This window comes from Coenobita brevimanus, chromosome 81, assembly GCF_032717465.1.
Source record: "Coenobita brevimanus isolate Jiangsu-jjx chromosome 81, ASM3271746v2, whole genome shotgun sequence".
Taxonomy (NCBI): Eukaryota; Metazoa; Arthropoda; class Malacostraca; order Decapoda; family Coenobitidae; genus Coenobita; species Coenobita brevimanus.
In genome coordinates, this window is record NC_137034.1 from 5,332,813 (window position 1) to 5,353,990 (window position 21,178).

Genomic DNA, 21,178 nt, shown 5'->3' on the forward strand with positions numbered 1-21,178 from the left:
GAGGTGAAACAGGCTGTGGCACAAAAGAAGAAAGCATACAATGAATGGATGAGAAATAGGGGTGTGGAAGAAGTTGAGAGGCGGAAGAGAGAGTTATATGTGGAAAGAAAGAGAGAGGTGAAAAGATTAGTAAGAGAGAGTAAGAAGAGAGTGGATGAGGAATTTGGAAGGAATTTGAGTGTAAAGTGGAGGGACTGTAAGAAAATGTTCTGGAGAGAAGTGAAAAGAGTAAGACAGGGTGGAAGTGAAGTAAGCAGGGGAGTGAAAGATAAAAGTGGTAGATTACTAGTGGAGAAGGGAGAAAAAGTGAACAGATGGAGAGAACACTTTAAGGAATTGTTGAACGTAGAGGATGGAAGTAATGCAAGTATAAGTGGCTGGGGAATGGCTGGGAGAAGGAGGGAGGTGAGAAGACAGGAAGAAATCAGTAGGATAGAAGTTGTGGAAGCAATGAAGAAAGTTAAAACGGGGAAAGCCCCAGGAATTGATGGAGTGTGTGGTGAAATGCTGAAGCATGGGGGAGAGATAGTAGTAGAATGGATGTGGAAGATGTGCAGATTGGCCTGGGAGGAAGGTAGAGTCCCGGAGGATTGGAAGTCAGGTATAATTATTCCCTTGTACAAAGGAAAAGGGGAAAAAGAAGTGTGTGGTAATCATAGGGGCATTTGTCTTCTTTGTATAATAGGAAAAGTGTATGGTAGGATACTTATAGACAGAGTTAGAGAAAGAACAGAGAAATTAGTTGGAGAAGAACAGGGAGGCTTTAGGAAGGGAAGAGGTTGTGTAGATCAGATATTCATTCTTAGATCTTTAGTGGAAAAGTTTCTAGAGAAGGGAAAGAAGTTGTATGCGGCTTTCATGGATTTGGAGAAAGCATATGACAGGGTGGATAGACAAGGATTGTGGAAAGTGTTAAGAATATATGGAGTAGATGGGAAGTTGTTGAATGCTGTGAAGAGTATGTACGATGGTGCGAAGGCTGCAGTGCGTGTGGATGGTGAACTAAGTGAATTTTTCTCTTTGAAAGTTGGTTTGAAACAGGGATGTGTCATGTCTCCATGGTTGTTCAATCTGTACATGGATGGGGTAATAAAAGAGGTACAAGGTAGGGTAGTGGATGATGGAGTGGCCCTGGTGAGAGAGGATAGTGTTTGGAAACTCCCTGTACTGTTGTTTGCAGATGATACTGTGTTGTTGAATGAAGACAAAGGGGAGCTGCAAGGCTTGGTGGATGAGTTTGGGAGAGTGTGTAAGAAACGGAATCTAAAGGTGAATGTAGGGAAGAGTAAAGTGATGGTCTTTGAGAGAGGTGAGGTTAGTGAATGTACAGCGAGGTTGGATGGTGAGGAATTGGAAAATGTGAGTACGTTTAAGTACTTGGGTAGTGTGATGAGTAAGGATGGAGATTTGGAGGGTGAAGTGCTTGAAAGGGTACAGCAGGGAAGAAAGGTTGCTGGTTCTTTGAAAGCAGTGATAAGAAACAGGGAAGTGAGCATGGAAGTGAAAAAGTTACTACATGACAGTATTGTGATACCAACTCTAACGTACGGAAGTGAAGCTTGGACATTGTTGGAAGGACACAAGTCAAGAGTGAGAGCAGTGGAAATGAGTTATTTAAGAGGAGCCTGTGGAGTCACGTGGAGAGACAGGCTGACGAATGAAGATATAAAGGAGCGTTGTGGTGTGGATGTGGATGTGATAGGAAGCGTTATGAGAAACACACTGAGGTGGTTTGGCCATGTGGAGAGGATGGAGGGTGAAAGACTGACGAAGAGAGTGTATGTGAGTGAGGTGGAGGGGGGAAGAGGGAGGGGGAGGCCGAGGATGAGATGGAGGGATGGGGTGGAGAGGTATATGAGAGAGGGGGGTGTGAGTTGGGAGCAGGGCAGTGAAATGGCGGGGGACAGGGCGACTTGGAGGCGATTTGTTTGTGGCTACCCCAAACGGGATTGAGGCGTCTGGCAATAGATAGATAGATAGATTATTATTATTATTATTATTATTATTATTATTATCATTTCATAATAATCAGAAATATAACCTGGCAACCAGTGAATGATAGAAGAAAAAGTGATGTTCATGTAGTTATAATAGAATGATGGACTACTTCAGAAAATGCAGTTGTAAAAAAGTCATTTATGAAATAATGGAAATCATGTTTATTGGAAAGATAAACAATTTTGGCCAGTTTTTTGAACCTGTTGGACCTGATGAGGGTCCAGAGCTCTTTTAAACCAAAATTGATGTTTCTTCTGAGCGAATATCTTTATATACAGATACTGAAGAGGGATTTCCTTATTGTGATGGTTATGATTGGGATGCTTCTGGCTATGGAAACATCCTTTGGCTCACTCCCTCACCTCCCTCCTTATTTCAAAGATGAATGGCGGAGTGTAGGAGGACTACTCCAACTTGCAGTCCGCAGGTTTCACACTTAGATAGGCGTGGGAGCACAGCAGCAACGATGACTTTAGGTAGGCTTGATGATTTACCCTGTTTATTTCTCCACAGGCAGGTGCTGAGGGCCAGGAAGGTGCGGCGCTCCAACACCCAGTTTGGAGATGTGTTCCTTGGGGGTGGAGGTGAGCTGCTTTAAACTCTTGTACATTTTTGTTTTAAAGTCATTTGAGAACTAGCAAGTTTTTGTTTTTAGATCACTTGAGCCATAGTAAATTGTTGTCTTTAGGTTACTGAGGTGGTTTGGCCATGTGGAGAGGATCGAGGGTGAAAGACTGACGAAGAGAGTGTATGTGAGTGAGATGGAGGGGGGAAGAGGGAGGGGGAGGCCGAGGATGAGATGGAGGGATGGGGTGGAGAGGTATATGAGAGAGGGAGGTGTGAGTTGGGAGCAGGGCAGTGAAATGGCGGGGGACAGGGCGACTTGGAGGCGATTTGTTTGTGGCCACCCCAAACGGGATTGAGGCGTCTGGCAATAGATAGATAGATAGATAAGTTACTGAAGCTCTAATAAGTTTTTTGTGTTGGTTACATAAGCTTTAGTGGGCTGTTATTTGTTTTTCGGTCCTCTGAGTGTGGTGCAGGATATTTGTTTTCAGAGGCCATAATTCCATTAGACCATGCAGTAATGTGCTAGAAAGAAGAAGGAATTTGGTGGTGGCATTTAAGATAAGATCACTACCATGCAATATAGTGCTTTACTTATCAGAACTTGAATATATATGTTTCAGTATAATTAGAATATGCGTTGAACATTATCATTTTGGAGGAAATTATTGTTGGAATATTTTTGTTTACTAATGCTGTCTAGAAAAAGCAGCATTTATTTTTATTTTTTAGCTCCTGTGAATGTACAGTGAGGTTTGATGATGAAGAAATGGAAAATGTGAGTACGTTCAAGTACTTGGGTAATGTGATGAGTAAGGATGGAAGTTTGGAGGATGAAGTGCTTGAAAGGGTATGACAAGGAAGAAAGGTTGCTGGTTCCTTAAAGGCAGTGATAAGAAACAGGGAAGTGGGCATGGAAGTGAAAAAGTTACTATATGACAGTATTGTGATACCAACTCTAACGTATGGAAGTGAAGCTTGGACGTTGTTGGAGGGACACAAGTCAAGAGTGAGAGCAGTGGAAATGAGTTATTTGAGAGAAGCCTGTGGAGTCACATGGAGAGACAGACTGACAAATGAGGATGTGAAGGAGCTTGTAGTGTGGATGTGGATGTGATAGGAAGCATTAGGAGAAACACATTGAGGTGGTTTGGCCATATGAGAGGATGGAGAGTGAGAGACTGATGAGGAGAGTGTATGTGAGTGAGGTGGAGGGGGAGAGAGGGAGGAGAAGGCCAAGGATGAGATGGAGGGATGGAGTGGAGAGGTATATGAGAGAGGGGGGTGTGAATTGGGAGTAGGGCAATGAAATGGCGGGGGACAGGGTGACGTGGAGGCGATTTGTTTGTGGCCACCCTATGTAAGGGATTAAGGCGTCTGGCAATAGATAGATAGATAAATGATCAACACATGTTTTAGGGGGATATAGTGCTTATCATTTTGGCATTTAGGAGCAATGCTGGTGTTAAGAAACGTGTGATAGGACATAGGTTTGTTTCTCGTAAGTTAGAGTCTCTCTATCACCTGTTCTGTGTTAGTATATTTCTGTATACAGCACATGTATGTTTTTGTGTGTTATTTTTTTGCAACCTAAGACAGTACTGTATTGATGAGATGTAAATAACATACAAGCAAATAGTAGGGTGTAGTATGCACTGTAAATTATTAAGGAAGGGAAGCTAGAAAATATTCAAAGTGAACTTCATTTGCATCTTATCAGCTTCTTCATGCCACACTTAAGTGACATGCTCTTGCTAAATAAAAGTTTGATTATTTGTGCTGAAGAAGTGAAGCTATTATGCACAGGTTTTGTATTTCTGTATCTCTGTTAATAGCTAAGTTCTGCCAAATATGCCCATTCCTAAGAACAGTTTGATGATAGCTGTTTAATTCAAGTAGATGCTGAGCAGAGTGGAGAGCTGCCATTAGGTGATCAAGGCCGACGCATGCAAGCATGTTGGAGCCTTTATACACGATATGACACGATGACCCTTTCACATACAGTAGCTTAGACGACAATTTCAGCAGAAAAGAGTGATCGACTAGCATGTGTTAAAGATAAAGGACTGGGAATACTGATATGTAGAAAAGTTGGTGCTTTATAATACGCTGCTACAGTACTGGGAAAAGCACACATCAGTTCACTAGAGCCAAACAGACAGCTAAGATATCAAAAGACAAAGTAATCATGGTTGGAACTCTGTACAAGCAGGGTCAGTATTAGAAATAAGTGTCACATATTTTGAAAGTCAAACACATGAAACATTAATTCATTTTGAATGATATATGTACTTTTCATATTGGTAAGTCCAAGAAGCAAGTAATGACTGTAAAATGGATGTTACATAAATCGCATTATGTCAGACTGTCTTAAAACTGCTTTAGTGTTAAATGTGTTGAATACTGAGTGTCTTAAATGTCCTCTTATGGAGTACCGTGTCACAGTCATCAGTTTATCGTTAAGAAAGTTTGATGGTGAATATGCTATGTTCAGTGTGATAACAGGTGATATGTGTGTTGTGATCAAGTGTAATGTGGATGTACTGTTTAGGTAGGGACACTGCTGTGCCAAATATTCCACCACTTCTGCTTGTATGTTCTTCTTCTGATGAATATTCTCAGGCTGAGAGAAGCTTGTTATGTTTCTCTGTCCATAGATGATAATCATTGATATGTGTTGGGGAGAAATGTGATGGATATACCCTTAATGTCAAGTAGATGCAGTGGTATGCTAACTTTTGCCCCTGATTGTGCATACCTGTATAAATAAATTATTAAATGCAGAAGAATGTAAGCTGTTTATAATCATGTTAGTTCAGGGCATTATTTGAAGGGCCATGGTATTAAATGTATTTTCCTCCTCTTTTTGCCAGCAGGTCGCCTAGGTAGGCCAATTATGATGCCTGCATGTTGGTGTTTGCATGCTTTGCACATTTAATGGCCTGCAACAGTTACCCTGTCTTCACACCGTAAAAAAAATAATTAAGTTAGACCTCTTTTCTTGCCACATTTCTTCATTAACAGGCAGATTCACGTACAGATTGTCACTTGTTTTCTGTAGATGTGTGTTTATGCCACTTCCAGAATTAGTGCACTTCAACCTTCTATTACTGTATATGATTTTGGGAACAGGGAAAGAGCACATTACTGTAACAGAATTCACTAAAGATGAATTAAAGTTCTTAGTGTGGGGTCAGGTAACTAGTACCTTCTTTTGAGACTGAAGTTATTATGCTGAATACCTGTACAGCTTATTTTTAACTGTATTTTAAGCTTGATGTAAAAAATACTAAGCATAAGGAAAATGCAGTTGCAGCAAATGATTATCTTTAAAGAACTTTATTTGTAGGTCTTTTCATTTGATAGCAGCTATGCCACCACCAAGCAACAGGACAGTAGTTATGGGACTGTATGTCTTTGCTGTCACCTAGGCCACAAGAAACAGTCTGGCTTGTCAGTCACTGTAGAGTTACCTGAAAGTAAAACTACAATGAGTGAGTGACTGAAGAAGATCAAGAAAAGATTTAAAAAAAAAAAAAAAGGTCAACCAATAATGCTGACCTTTGTAAGGAATTAGCACGCATGCAGCTCATTTAGTCCTGACAGTTTTGAGTACTGTTGTACTTGCACATCCTGTACTTTGCTGTATATTGCAGGCTGCAAAGGATAAATGATTATCAAGGAGTACTTGAAACCACTGGAGTAGGAGGGGTATTGTTGAGGCATTCCCAGTAGTGTTGGGTGGCGGTTCATTTTTTTGTTTCTTTGTGGTGAGGGTTGTAAAACACAAAGTTATATGGATGAGATGGAACCTCTGCTGAAGCAGTGAACTTTGTACCTCAGATATTCATGTGTCCTTTAACTATACTCTTGTTAATTTGTGCAAATGGTGTGAGTGGCGGGGGTAAGGTTGCAAGAGGCATACTGAAAAAGACCTGGGATGAGGTCATAGAGTGTGACCTCAGGGATAAGGGACTGAATAGGAAGGATGCCAGAGTTTGAGCAGCATGGAGAGCTGCCATTTGATGACCAAGACAGAAGCATGCAAGCATGTTGGAGCCTTTATAAACGATACAAAATAATGTGTATTTGTGGTATTACGGCATGGGAGTTGGGAGATATGTTAGGGAATTTCATTGTGAAATTCAAGTTTGAAATCACCCAGTATTCCTTCCAGCTGTGCATGGCAGCTGGGAGGAATATTAAGGAATTTCATTGCGCCATTCAGGACATGATAGTTTATGCCTCTCAGCTGACATGGCAGCTGAGAGGAATATTGAGGAGTTTTAGTTGGTAGCTATATGACCAGATGGATGCCAGGTGGTCTAGCAAGTTAAGACCTTCCAACCGAATGTGACTTACATAGCTTTGTACTAGAGAGGTGGTTGGGGTTTGTTATGCACATTGATCACTTGTCTGAAATGTCTGAACTAAGTAACCTAACCCTGTGCCCTGTGCTCCTGATATGACCTTAAAGGACTGAAAAATATTATGGATAAAGCTTAATCCATAAATTTTTGTCTAAAATCAATTTATATACACAGTAATTGTGATGCATTGATTGGCAGCAGTAGTATTCTTTAGTTGTCATTGGCTTTAGAAATTTTTTATATAGGTTTAATATGGTTGATGCTTTTCAGATGGTAGTGTCACAGTAAGGCCACTTTCTAGTTTGTCGTAGAATATATACAGTGTACACATTTGTAGTACTGGTAAATAGAATGTGTACTGTACTAAGATGCAGTGTGTTACCTTATCGAATGGTAGAAAATAACTTAGCCTAGGTTTACTGATGGTTTGATATCACTCATTGCTGTATATAGCACCTCATATATCAGTCTTTAGTGTGTTATTCATATGGATATTGCTTTCCCTTTAAGTCCTCTCTTGTACTATATAAAAAAAAGTGAAACTCGATTCTTACAGATTCTTCATAAGATACTACATGATTCTCTCTCTCTCTCTCTCTCTCTCTCTCTCTTGTTATATTTTTCAGTCATTCAAATGTTGTACATCACTTTTTGTCCCCCTTATAGCTTATATATCTGTGTTTTGGATGTTGTGAGATCTGAATGTTTATACTGTAATGATCACTGTTATTTATTGATCTGTATGTCAGACAGCTATCTAAGTGTTGCTCGTATATTAGGAAATACCTTAAATAATACTGTATTCCAATCTTCTTTTTATTCTTTCAGAGATTCAGCACAGATCTACATGTCTATATGTACCTAAGTTTGATTACATAGCTTTCCATGTGTTCTTACTGCAGTTTCATTGTTCTTTGTACAGTTACAAGGAGCATATACTTACTTATGACTGGAAAGGCTCAGCTGACCTTGTTGTGTTGATCTTGTGTTCTTAATTTGTGGATAGATTTGCAAGTTAACTCATTCAGTCTGAAGCTGTCTTTGCTGTATTCTTGGTACCATCAGATAATTTTCCTTAGATAAGAAGAGGCTCTTTGGTCTTGAAGGGTTAGAGGTAGCCTTCATTAACCCTTCTAGTGCAAGAAACCATTCATAAGGTGACTAAAATAATTTGAGGTTAACAAAAATAAACTTGTATCCTACATCAACTAAGTACAGTAATGGGTTTAAATGGAGCACAAGAAGAGTGGTATTTGGTGCAAGTTAATCACAGTCACCCAGCATAATTCCCTGTCAAGTCATGAATGCTAAATATCACAGCTTAAAAGTGAACAGGTAGTTGCTGCAGCACACAAAGTACTGGACCATCTTAACCCTGTCAACCAGATAATGTAATTTATATTTTTTCTTGCTGCTGTCAGATGCTGATGTTTTCTGTTACCTCCTAAACTGTAATGCAACTGTTGTAATGAATCTTGAATTTTATATATAATACAGTATCTGTTCAGTTTCATCATTCTTCCTTGACATCAAAGTCAGGCATGGAAGTGTTGAAGTCTCTTAATACTCAGAAGAAATATTTTGCCTCTACTAAGCCATATAAGTCTGACCTTTCTCCAGTGATCAACATACATGTAACTGTACAATGGTGGAACTTTTGTGTTTGCTAATATTTTGAACTTGTTTCTGAGGATGTTCACCAACGAAAAGTATTTAATATATGACCACATGAATGTATGTGATGGTTGTGTTGCCCTTTATTAATGTGTATTTACCTATTTGTATTTACCTATTTGTAGTATACAGGAATTGAGCAATGCTCGTGTTGTCTTGTCTCCATATCCACATTTATCAAGTCTACCTTTACACACATGAATGTTTTTCTCATGCACCACCTCTTTGTCTAAGTCGTTCCAAATATTTAAGTACCGCTTCAGGTACAAGATCAGGTCATGCAACCTGAAAACACCCATCAGGTGAACAAGGTGAACCTATGTAAGCATGGAACACTGCCTTTCAGAATGTATCATTATGTATGTACAGCATGTAGGCTATGCTGTGGCTAATCCTTCAGATCACATTCTCCATTTTCTCCTTATCCTGTGCATCTATTCAATGCTGCACTCTCTCCGTTCTCTGTTCCTTCTCATCATACTTTCTCAGATTTATCAATGTACTTGTCCATGTGAAATGCCAGGTAAACTCTCAAACTTTTTCATTACAGATAATTTTGACTCCTCATCTTCGTGAAGCAGTTCTGTGGAAACGGAGGTTTCTTAACAGTATAAAATTTTCTCTTCCTTTTCAAAACCCAAACCTGAACCTATGAATAAATGTCCAGCCCTTTCACTGTGATGACATCTTCCATGTTTTATTTTTGCTACTGCCAGACTAGCTATGTTTTTCAGCTAAGGGAAACCAAAATGTAGTGAGTAGGTTAATGAAGGCTGTCTGTGTCTTCTTCAGTTAAAAATAGTCTGCTGTAATCTGAATAAAATTGTGTGGATACAGCACAGCAAGAATGAAATTGAAAAGATGCCCATTGGCTGAATGGATTAAGCTACATGGTGCTAGTGAGAGAGAGAGAGAGAGAGAGAGAGAGAAAGAGAGAGAGAGAGAGAGAGAAGGTAATGGAGAGGATATATTCATGTGGTAGAACTGACATAACCAGACAGCTCTGGTGCCTGGCCATGCAAATGTCCTTCAACTCCCTGTCCTTGGAAAGGAGGCTGATGGACTGTGAGAAAGGGGCAGCTTCAGTGTCCAGTTCACTGGGTTCACATCTAGTTGAACCTGGGGCCACAACTACTACTACCGTGGAAAGATGTATGATAGTTATGACAATAGATAACATCTTTTAGGCGTGAACACCGATGATGACAACTTACTATTCCTGCTGAATGGGGGAAAAAGCCACTCCATCACCCCACCTCCCAGTGACCCCACCTCATCTTCAACACAGGACTCTAGGCTTCCAGATGCAGCTAAGCTAGAGGAAGAGGTAAGGCACATTCATGGTGCATGTTTTCTGTCAGTCTTTAGCCAGACTTATTAATCCCGGAAATAATGGCCACAAATGAATCACCTCCACGTCACTCTGTCGTCTACCATGAGGCTGCCATGTCTCAGATTCACACAACCCTCACTCATGTACCTCTCCACCCTATCCACCCACCTCAGTCATCCCCTCCCCCCCTTCCCGTCCAGCTCACCCACATACACACTCTTAGTCAGCGTCTCATTCACCATTCTCTCTACATGGTTTACCATCCTTATTATCAAGAAGCTTTGAAGAAGTTTCAGTTGGAGAAGTAGCCACAAATATGCATTTTACCATGACCTGTAGAAGGTACTTCCCGCAGCCATATAACCTAGGCTGGTGGTACCTTAAATATAATCCTAAAGCATTTCAGCTGTCCTTTAGGAGTTAAGGAGACAGTTTCTTGGAATCACTGTACAATTTCCCAAAAAATGTTGCTGCAGGAAGAATGTAATTGTACAGACTGAGTTGCTGTTTGTGTGTGTATTGTACTAATTGCATGTCTGTTCTCTGTCTTCCTTGTCAGCTGCGTATCCTGAGTGGTACACGTGAGGCCACCTTCCCAGAGACCATCCCAGAAGAAACTTCAAGCACAGAGGAGGAGCACGTGGTAAGGTTTTATGTGATAATTGTTGTTGTAGCCCCAGGCTCATCTGGATGTAAGCCTGATGGATTACAGACTAAAATTACCCATTTTCTTGCAGTCTACCATCCTCTTTTTAGGGGATAGGGAAGAAGATCAGGTAATTATTTACCAAACAGGTGTGGTGATTCCACCTGTATTATAATGAACTCATGATCTCAAAGTAAGTAATTTTGGTACATAAGTAACACAGATAGTTAACTGTTCCACTGTGAGTGCAAAGAGTGACTGGAAAAAGATAAAGTACACTTTTTGGTGGGGTATTTAAGGAAGCAGCCAGGCAATGTTTACTGACAATCTCTCCGCATTCAGTCGACTTTGGCCACATTGTTTACCAACCATCGCTCTGACTGGATGCACTAGTGTATTCCATGTCAAAGCAGTGAGAAACTTAATGATTTGACCAAACCTAACCTAATGAAACCAAACCTAATCCAGCCTAACGTCACTTGCATTTGACAGCCAGCTTTCAAATTTAAAAATGCTCGTTAGGAATGTTAAATATGGTCGGCAGCTGGCAAACATCGGCAGAATCTTTATGCATTCTAAATCCTCATTTATAGCTTTCAAAGTTAAGTTTATAAAAATCCCCAGTAGCTGTGGTAATCCAGGAATAATAACAAGTAACCTGTGAAAGACTCATTTCAGTAGAAAATATGGAAAGGCCACATCTGTTTGGTAAATAATTAATGAAGTTCATTGATGTTTTTATAACCAGGGTGATGGTTCAGCCTGATTATATCAGTGCCATCACATGAGGGTACAGGTATTTATTTCCACCAATAACAATAATAAAAACTGTTCAAACTTGAGTATGCAGCATAGTTTGTACAGGCATTGATTTTGTATGTAGCAGTGATTATAAATGAGATAAGTACTGTACCAGCAGTGCAAGAATCACCAGGAAATTTCCCACAAATGTTACACAGACATCTGCAGTTGTGCTGATAGTGGAGTTGTTGGGCCTTTCAGTGATGTGAAATTCACAGTACTCTACACTGAGCCTTGAGACTTTACTGTACTGTATGGCATTAGGCAATAGTGACTTTAGTTCACTAAATGTATAGTTGTGACTTTTCTGACAAGCTCTTTTCCCATACAGGTTATTTTCCGGCTGGGGTCTTACCCTGACAATGATGGACGGGAGTCTCATGTCTATAAGGTACAAATGTTTCTACTTTTTACATTATTTTGGTGCCTTTAAGTATGAGACAGCTAAGGTAATTTCATATTTAACCCTCTAATGATGACATCTTACCAAAGTCTGTATAGTAACTGAACTAAGAATGCATAAAATTCAGTTCTTAACTTTAACTGTTTCATAGTCGCATCCTCTCAAGAATATTACTCGTACAATATTTCAATTAATGTTAAGTTATTTTATTCAGCAAGGAGCTAGTTGTTTGAGCCTGAGAGTGTTAATTCTGCAACCATTAACCCCCTCATGATCAAGACAATTCTAGTATTCCATTCCAGCTGATGCCAGACAGTTTTAATGAGCCTAGAGTGAGTCATAGGAGCCTGAGAGAGTTGATATATTTCCATTTTCACTCTAGACTCATGGCGTTAGCAAGAATAAGGTAAAAAAATAGATTGAAGAGTAATTTGCAGGACTAGAATAAAAAGATAAATTACTGGATTGAAGGGTGTAATTTTAATAGGTAATTAAGTTGCTTTTTCAGGCTGAGTACCCGTCATCCTTCCTGCGACCACCAACCGTTGAGATCAGTGATGCCACTACACCCACACAGCCTCCCTCAGTGGCAGCATCTACACCCACAGAATGCCACACGCCCAGACTCAATGACGTCAATACTTCCACCAAGACGAGGTAAGTGTTATGTCTTAAATGTGAAATGAATGAATGAGAGGACACCTGGCGATCTGATGGGTTAAGACACTCCAGCTAGGTATGGCCCAGAAAGATTTACATCCAGGTGGTGGTAGGGGCTTATTGCTCACATAATTCTACTCAGAAGTTAGTAACTGATCATCCTTGCTTTAAATGTTGAGACTGAGTAGCCTAGCCCCATACCCCTACAATCCTAGTGGTGCAAAAAAGGAGTGGATAATAAATGAATAGATACAACAGGGCAAATGAGCAAGAATGAAACATGTAAGGTCAGATATGAGTATGCATGGACAAATGTAAGAGGGAGTTGGTTTTGTTGATGAACATGAATATACAGAAATCCCCTAATAATACCTCATCCTCTGAGGCTAAACAACATTACTAATGATTTAATAAATATCATATTGTCTTTCCCTAGTGTGTCTGGTGCAGGAGCAAAACCAAGCACTCTTGCTGACCCCACTCTGGCCACCTTCCTTGATGTGGCAGTACTCAGGTGTCTCTTTGTGCATCAGTGGATGGAGGAAGGGGTCTACTGGGCACTGAACTTTATTTACCGCAGGTGTGTTGGATTGCCTGTTACTGTTTATCATTTATGATTTAGCGTACTTGGTTATACTGATATTTTAGAGTATGTAGGAGCAAAATAATAATATTGCAAACTCTAATTTATCGTTTATGAAATAAAACACTTGTTTATCTTGCCATTTTAGAGTGTTTAAGAGTAAAACAAAAACCTTCAGAATTTATTTATTATTTATGATACCGAACACTCCATTTGATTATCTTGATCTCATAGAGTGTGTAGGAGTAAAACAGAAACCTTCAGAATGAAGTACAGTTGTAGGTCAAGTTTCTGGTCACTTTTTTTTTTTCTTGGGTGGAGGAAAGTCATAGCCAGGGCTTTACACTGAATGAAGACCAGTTCAGTGTAAAGATGGTAATTGAAATGTTGTTGGACTGCATGAGGAACAGACCACAGTGATGCTGTTACTAATGCATTCTGGAAATGCTTCAGACTGCCAAAAACATATTTTTGTTTGGTTCTAGGCCCTGAAAATGACTTCCTATCAGCCAGAGGTAAGGTTTAGAGGGTGAGCAGAAGCTTTGGCACATTAGTGTACGTTGTTGAGAGTTTAAAATGTCATATTCTTGAAGTTAATCAACTTAACAGTACATTCACAGTATGTAGGCTACATGTATATAATTAAGTATAAGCTTTATGTTCTGAATAATTTGCCCAGGGATGCAAGCATATATGAAATTATTCACCACAGTTAACCCCCTTGCATACATGAAAGTTCCTGTTAGTTTTTATTTACTCCTTTTTAAAATTAATTATTATTATTTTTTTTTTAATCAGCGGATGATTATGTATTGCAAAACACTTTTGTGCATTAAACGAAAATGGCTGAAGATAGTGACATATGGAAAGCTACAATTGGATGGAAAGACCTACACATGTTGGTATTGTCCATGGTCATCAAACATACAGCATTTTAACAAAGTGTAACACCGGTGTCCTGGTTGCAGTAACATTGAGCCAGAAACAGCTGTCTTACAGCAGCTGAAATCCTATAGGTGATTTCATTTTTTTTCCGCCAGAGGCCACGGGTAGATCTCTCCATAAATTTTGTGGACTATTTTAAGAGTTATGAGTGCAAGGGGGTTAAAGCTGGTACACCCGATCATAGATAAATTAATTTTAGGAGATGCTCTGCTTGTTATCTGAAATGAAAGAGGAGAAAGGTGACGTCAGCCTGTGCTAACTCATCATTGTACTTGACATACAACATACTATGATGCAGGATACTACCACCACTAAGATACAGGATTTTTTATTTATTTATATAACCTAAATTAGAAGTAAAATTGGCTGATAATAAACTGTAGGTAGTAATCTGATTATGCAGTAAATCCGTGTGATAAGTTTGACACTCCTTTTTGCTGTTAAAACATAGTCAAGTAAAGAGTAACTGGCTAGTGAAGTATTATTTATTGTTACTTTTGAAGCTGATCTTCAGGTTTGCCCAGATTTCTAGTAGCAGTTATTTATACAAAGGCATGATACTTTAGAAGTCATCCCTTACTTATAACAAGGATTACCTGTATTGACGAGTGTATTAATGCTCCTCTGCCTAAATCTGGTATCAGTGTAAGATACTCTAAATTATCCTTAATGTTGTGGACTTGCAGAGTGGTGGGAAGTAGCTGTGGGTTTAACATCCTCATTATTGTACCACTCTGTATTACCATAGCTATGAATATTACTCATTTTGAACACAAGGATGTATGGTATCAGAGGAAACATGACCCAACCCCTTCCTTTTTGTGATACAGGTTTTTATTCAATGCATGGTATTCCCAGATGAGGTTATTTAACATAGGAAAGGCTTTTATAACAGAGTATACTGGAGGTTATTTCTACCTCCTCCTCAGCCACATTAAAGGTCTTCAGAAGTACCATGGCAAGAGTACAATATAAATTACATTGTTGGGTGGGAGAGAGGCACAGGTTAGAACTTGAATTCTTTATTCTCTCAGATGTCTTGGGCTACACGGTACCCATCTTCAGAGAGTTATGTGTAGCCCAAAATGTGTCTCTCACCCACCCAACATTTCCTCTTGTCACAATGGATCTTCTAAGTAAATTACATTCTTGGTTTGAATTGGTGAACCTTTAACTTAAAAAATATCCTCAGTGACAAAACATCAGAGGTTGTATTTATCAAGGATCCAGACCATTTTGCGGGACAAACAAGTCTCCATAACAATTAACTTTTAATATAAGATTGTTTTTTTTTTACTTCATAATTTGTCACCTTAATATCATGACTGGTTGACTGGGAAGTGTTTCACAGCCATAGAAGTGAAGGCAGGTTATTATTCAGGCAGACTTATACATAAATTAAGTTTAGGATCTTTTATAAATATAGCCCAAGGACTGAAAATTAATACATCTTGTTTCCTTTGCTAACATACATCTGTCATATTTATGCTTGTCCCTTTATCATGTAGAATTGTAAGTGGACAATATTACTAAATAGGCTGTCATAACCAGTACAGTATTATGATGTGGCAACCACTTAGCAAGGCAAAGTATTGGCTATATACCTATGCAATCCAAGTCTAACATATTTGCATGACTCAGCTAACCAATTAAGCCTGTTGCTGTAAAAGTAAGCAGTTACCATCACCCTTAAACTTCTCCCTCATGTAGGACCATAATCTAGAGGATGATGTGGACTGAGGTGGTGTTTGCTCAGTTCTGAAGATATGCAGTAACAGTTAGCATACTTCAATCTTTACTTCACATTGCATATATTCTGTCTATTGGTATCATGGTAATGTGCCATACAAAAAGTCATTTAAACTTTTACAGTACAGTATGGTGTATAGATCTAAGTACAGTACAGCACAGCATGTACAGTATAGCTGGTAGGAAGCAGATGGTCACCATCATTCATGAAAAATGATATCACTGGAGTAGAAGTTGCCCTTACACAACACAGCCTGTCAGGGAACTTAATCACATTTACACAGTCAGAGTCCAGGCTAAGACTACTACACATCCCATACCTTTTATACAACCACGGTCTTTTCTATGGATGACAGCTGGCCTGGGAGAAAGAAGACCCCAAATTCAAATCTAAGGCCCTAAAAGTCAACAGATAGGGCATACAGCTATGAGGAAATTTGCCCAAGATACATACTTGTTAGTGGCACATTGGTGGTGCTAGATCAATGTAACATTTAGTATCAATATTTACTTTCAGTAACAGGTAAAGTAAGGGTTTCATGTGAATACATGGCAGAGGCCTTCAAAAATACTTGTACAGTACTGGTACACTCAACCCTCGGCTATCACGGGTTCCGCTATAGCTTATCTCGCTATCACGCCTATATAAAAAACTACCCAAATGCCTTTATCACGCACTAAATGCCTGCTATCACGCACCGCAAATGTTCGAAAATTTCAAAAAGGCCAGGCTCCAGTGCTCCACCCAGCCAACAAAAGCTTCACTCCGTGATTGGTTGTGTGACATCAGCGCCAGCCGAGCACTGATTGGCCGCCTGACCGAGTCTCCTGCCCGCCAAACCATTCAAGTGCGCACCCTCAGACCGTGAACAGTGATAGCAGGAACAATAACCTTTTTTATGATATGACCATGGCCAACGTACCCCCTCCCCATCCCCCTACCATCACCCAACATAATGCTGCGGCACCTGGCAGGGAAATAAAGAAGAGGAAGAACCTATGTTATGCAGATAAACTGGAAATGTGAAACTTATAGAGAATGGTGAGACCAAGCGAAGTGTGGGGAAGAAACATAACATCAATGAATCAACTGTGAGGGGTATTTATAAGAATCGTGATCACATCATAAAACATGCTCATTTTTAGACTATTATATATTAATATGTGGTACAAAAAAGGTATCTTAGGGGTAAATATTGAGGTCATGGCACCAATTAGAATTATTACCATAAGTTCTTCAATTCGGCTATCACGGTTTCGGCTATAGCACAGCCATAGCGGGACCAATTGGGAGTGATAGCCGAGGGTTGAGTGTATTTTATTTTAGTATATAACATACAGTACTTCTGAAAAACTACAACCTTAATACAACTCTTTTGTTGGATAAGACGGGTACTACTATAGTATTTAGCTGTAGTTATGTAACAGGTGTACTGTACTTTTACCTTTTTTTATTTTTTTTATTTTTTAACGAGAATACATATCTGATGTTACTGCTAATATCTCCACAACTGTAAATCAGGTCTGCTTGGCAGGCTTTAGTGAAGAAAAAATACATAGGTTTGTGAGTAGAGGCTATCACTAGTCGTTACATCACTGACATAACTTATGATTAATTTTATATGAAGTGCATATTTTAAGTGATGGATAAATTTACTTATTATTAAGAAAAAATAGATTTCAATAATTTGTGGTATCCTGAAGTGTGTGAACGTTACATCGTAATTTTTGAATCTAGAGAAGCCAGATGCTTGCTCCGATTAGTTGGCTGATGATTGAGATTTTGTGTGCACTTCATGATTGAAATTTATTATTTACCCACTTAGCCCAGGATGCCTTTTATATATTATTATTGGCATCTCATGACAAAATTATTCAGCTCCAGATAGAGCCCCAAACCCCATCAGTATGAGAGGCTTGAGTAAAATAATCTGGTAGGAGCAATAGTAAGCTAAAAAGGACATCACACATATTCAGGTGGTTTAAATTACTCTCACTAATGATTGATGGAAGTGAAAAATACAAGATAAATATAAGATACTGTATTACGTGAGCCTCATTGCCAAGACCTTGATGATGCCCCCATCCCACCTTCCTCTCATAGCTTAAACATCCCAGTAATTTATATTATTTTCCTGTAGCTGAGGAGGCCCATAATGTGGTGGTCTCACTTACCTTCTCCTAACACATGCTCTAATCTGTGTCATGTATAGTCAGGCAAAGAGTTCACCCCAAATTTTACCTCTTCTACTTCTCAATGCACCGATTGAGGGATACCTATGGCCTCCAGTCTTTTAAACGCATTGTGTCTAGTAATCTTGAAATGAAAGGATCTTAAATCTCTCTTTCTCTCTCTCTCTTTCTTTTCTAAGGGAACAATCTTGTGTGCTTGTAGCCTTGGGTTCCTTCTTCCTTGCATTAAAAAAAAAAAAAAATAGTGAGTTGAGACATATCCAACTAAATTTTTCCCTTGAAGCTGTACAAGCAAGTTATGGTTAGAATTAGCTCACACAATGCCACTGTGGTGTAGTCTCAACCATATTATGTCTGGGTTAAATAGCTAGCCCTCTGCTCATAATGGAAAAGTAAAGGATTGAGGATTGGATGATGAATAGAGATTGTGCTTCTTACTTGCCTGTTCCAGCTACAAGTCCAAAGCCAAGTGAGGTGTGGTATGTTTCTTTGCTCATAAATGACTCTCTCTGATATGATGTATTGAGGAAGGAAAGTTACAGACATGCAGTTGTGAAGTAGAAGCAGTGGAATAATAGGTGAACATTTCCCTTGACTGTACTGCTCTCCATGGGACATATGCTAGCTGGTTTGGGAGATTTCCTAAAACATCTTCAGTGATTTGTTTGGCATATGATACTGTAGGCCTTTTAATTCGATGGTGGTTTTTATGTTTTTATTCTTGCTACTCTCAGTTTATTTTAATCAGAATAGGAATGACCTCTTGTAGTGAAGAGGTTAATGAAGACCATGGCCCATATTCTTGTCAGTTGAGGAAGCTCCGTAACACCTTTTCCTAAGTAATTTGCTTACTGTCCTCTACTGTGTTACATAAATCATTACAGTACAAAAGGATATTAACCCACCCCATCCTGACCAATTTTCCACCGCTGACCCCCCTCCCCCCAGTCCCAACAGATTTTGGATTTTTTTTTTTTTTTTTGCTCAAACCTTCGCTTTTGGTGAGAAACATTGAAAATTCATAGAGATACAGTATTGCTCACCTGAGGTTTAAAATACCGGATACAGGGAACTGTACCCCTAACCTTACGTGTTTTCTATGAGGCAGGCTCCAGAGAAAACGTGTTCTGTGGGAGGGGTAACTATTCCACACCACTCACAAACGGTAGTTATTTATTTATTTGGTACGAATTTATATGTAGCACATGAGTATATTGGTTTTTAGACAATAATATTGGTGAAATAAGCGTTGTTCACTCACCAAAAACATCAACATATGGCACCTTCCTTTATGACGTTACCGCCTCATCACTTCTGCTTGTTTCTTCCTCTGGCTTCTTTCTTCCTTTGTCCTCCACCTCGGGAATCACTTTTGTCTTAAATTCCATCATTGGAGAGACCGTGGTGTGATATGTCTATACTGGCCAGGTCACGTCTAACAGGTGAGTTTCCGAGAAAATGGCGTGCAGGAGGGAACGGGGGGTCAGGTGGGGTCAGGCATTATCCCAGCCTGGCGTTGGGTAGAGGAAGGTCTCCCACATATGCCTACCAAAAATCACTCGTAAATCTTGAAAAATGTGCAAATGGTGGACCTCGCAATTGCAAAACGTATGGGTACGTATTCGGGTGCCACTATGACAAAACGTTGCAACGTACCCATACGTCGTCGGGACGCCTTGGGTTAATCAGCCACATCCAAAAATTTGTCACTAAGGAAGAGGTGAGAATTCAAGCCTGTATCTATCTCCTGCAGTCCAAGTCTCTCCAAAGCTGAAAAAAATAATCAGGTGGCAGCAAGAAAAAAATATTCAACAGGTTAATATCTTCTTCATCATTACTGATGCAAATTGTATCAGTAAGTCAGTCCATAGTTTAAAGTCTTGGAAGTATATTGATGGTCCATCTATCTATCTATCTGTAGCCTTAATCCTTTAAGGGGTGGCCACAAACAAATCTCCTCCATGTCACCTTCTCCCCTGCCATTTCGCTGCCTTCCCCCAACTTACATCTTCCTGTTATACCTGTCTGATCTGTCTGGTACTTAAGTAAAATAATTTTAAGTGAGACATGCTTTTAATTCTTGACTAAAGGGTTAAAAGTATGAAAAAGCACTAATTATGAAATTCAGAAATCAACTCAATAATTCAGAGCAACATTAAGTGAAGAGTAGGGGCTAATTTATCAGCAGCTTTTCAATTAAATGTCTTTGAACAAGGTCTGACTTACTAGCTTGTGAGACTTACTATATACAGTATTACACAAAATGAATCACAAAAGAAGGTATGCTAGGAAGCCTCCCATGCTAATGAGAATACGCCTGTCTGTAGCATACTTTAATGTGGCTCATTTGTAATAGTAAATGTTGTCTACTAATCTGTATTTTGTGTAAGGTCCAGCTGGCTAGTTGATTTGACGAAGCTCATGAATCCCCTTGAATGCATTGATGTACTTTTTTCCTATTCTTGCTACAACCAGATGATTTTACTCTACGTGGGATAGACTTGTAGTAGTGAAGGGGTAATTGAGGGCTAATCTAACCTCTCCAATTTGAGAAGCTTGTCCAGAGCTGAGTTGAATTGTTTGGAGCTAGCAAGAATATTATGAAGAGTATATTGCTGGACTCAGGGGGTTAATATAAGGAAGTAAAGAAGATTTATTGTGTATTAATTGGTAAGAGAAGGCAATCCTGGCTTTAGGTTATGTTTTTGAAAACAAGCACAACCAGTTTGTTGCAAAGACATGTCTTCTTTTATATTCTTGCTACTTTGAGGTGATTTTATTCAGCTATGGAAAGAGACTACTAACTGAAGGGGTTAGACAGTCATTATTAACCTCTTCAGTATGAGAGGCCTTTCCTAAGCTTGGTAACATTATCAGGTGGTAGAAAGAATAAACCATAAAAAGCCATCATTGGAGTGGTGGGGTTAACCTTGTCAGTCTGGTGACATGTTTATTTCATTCTTGCAGTCTCCAGATGATTTAGTGAGCTCAGGAAGAGTCTGTAGTAGTGAAGGGGTTTATTAAGTCTGTTTCCATCCTCTCCTATCAGAGCTTCCCTCCTTGCTGATTAAATGCATTTGGTTATAGTAAGAATGAAGTATCTATAATGGAATGTCACCTTAGTGAAGGGATTAATCTCACATCCTTTAGGCTACAGATTTTCTATATCTAAGTATCTGACAACACTTCTCTTCACCCCTTTTGTCCCCAATCTTCACTGTCTAGAGCACAAAGGTGAGACCTACTGGGAGGGGGG

General features: G+C 39.4%; 1 protein-coding gene across 1 annotated transcript in view; it reads left to right on the top strand.

Moving 5' to 3' along the window:
- The window catches only part of unc80 (unc80, NALCN channel complex subunit), a 152,477-nt gene that overhangs the window by 27,035 nt on the left and 104,264 nt on the right, over positions 1 to 21,178 (top strand). Inside the window, exons 8-14 of the mRNA XM_080279925.1 lie at positions 2,512 to 2,582; positions 5,439 to 5,450; positions 9,797 to 9,936; positions 10,502 to 10,585; positions 11,721 to 11,780; positions 12,301 to 12,449; positions 12,889 to 13,032. Coding sequence (XP_080136051.1) covers positions 2,512 to 2,582; positions 5,439 to 5,450; positions 9,797 to 9,936; positions 10,502 to 10,585; positions 11,721 to 11,780; positions 12,301 to 12,449; positions 12,889 to 13,032 — 660 coding nt within the window. The remainder of the gene's footprint in view (positions 1 to 2,511; positions 2,583 to 5,438; positions 5,451 to 9,796; positions 9,937 to 10,501; positions 10,586 to 11,720; positions 11,781 to 12,300; positions 12,450 to 12,888; positions 13,033 to 21,178) is intronic.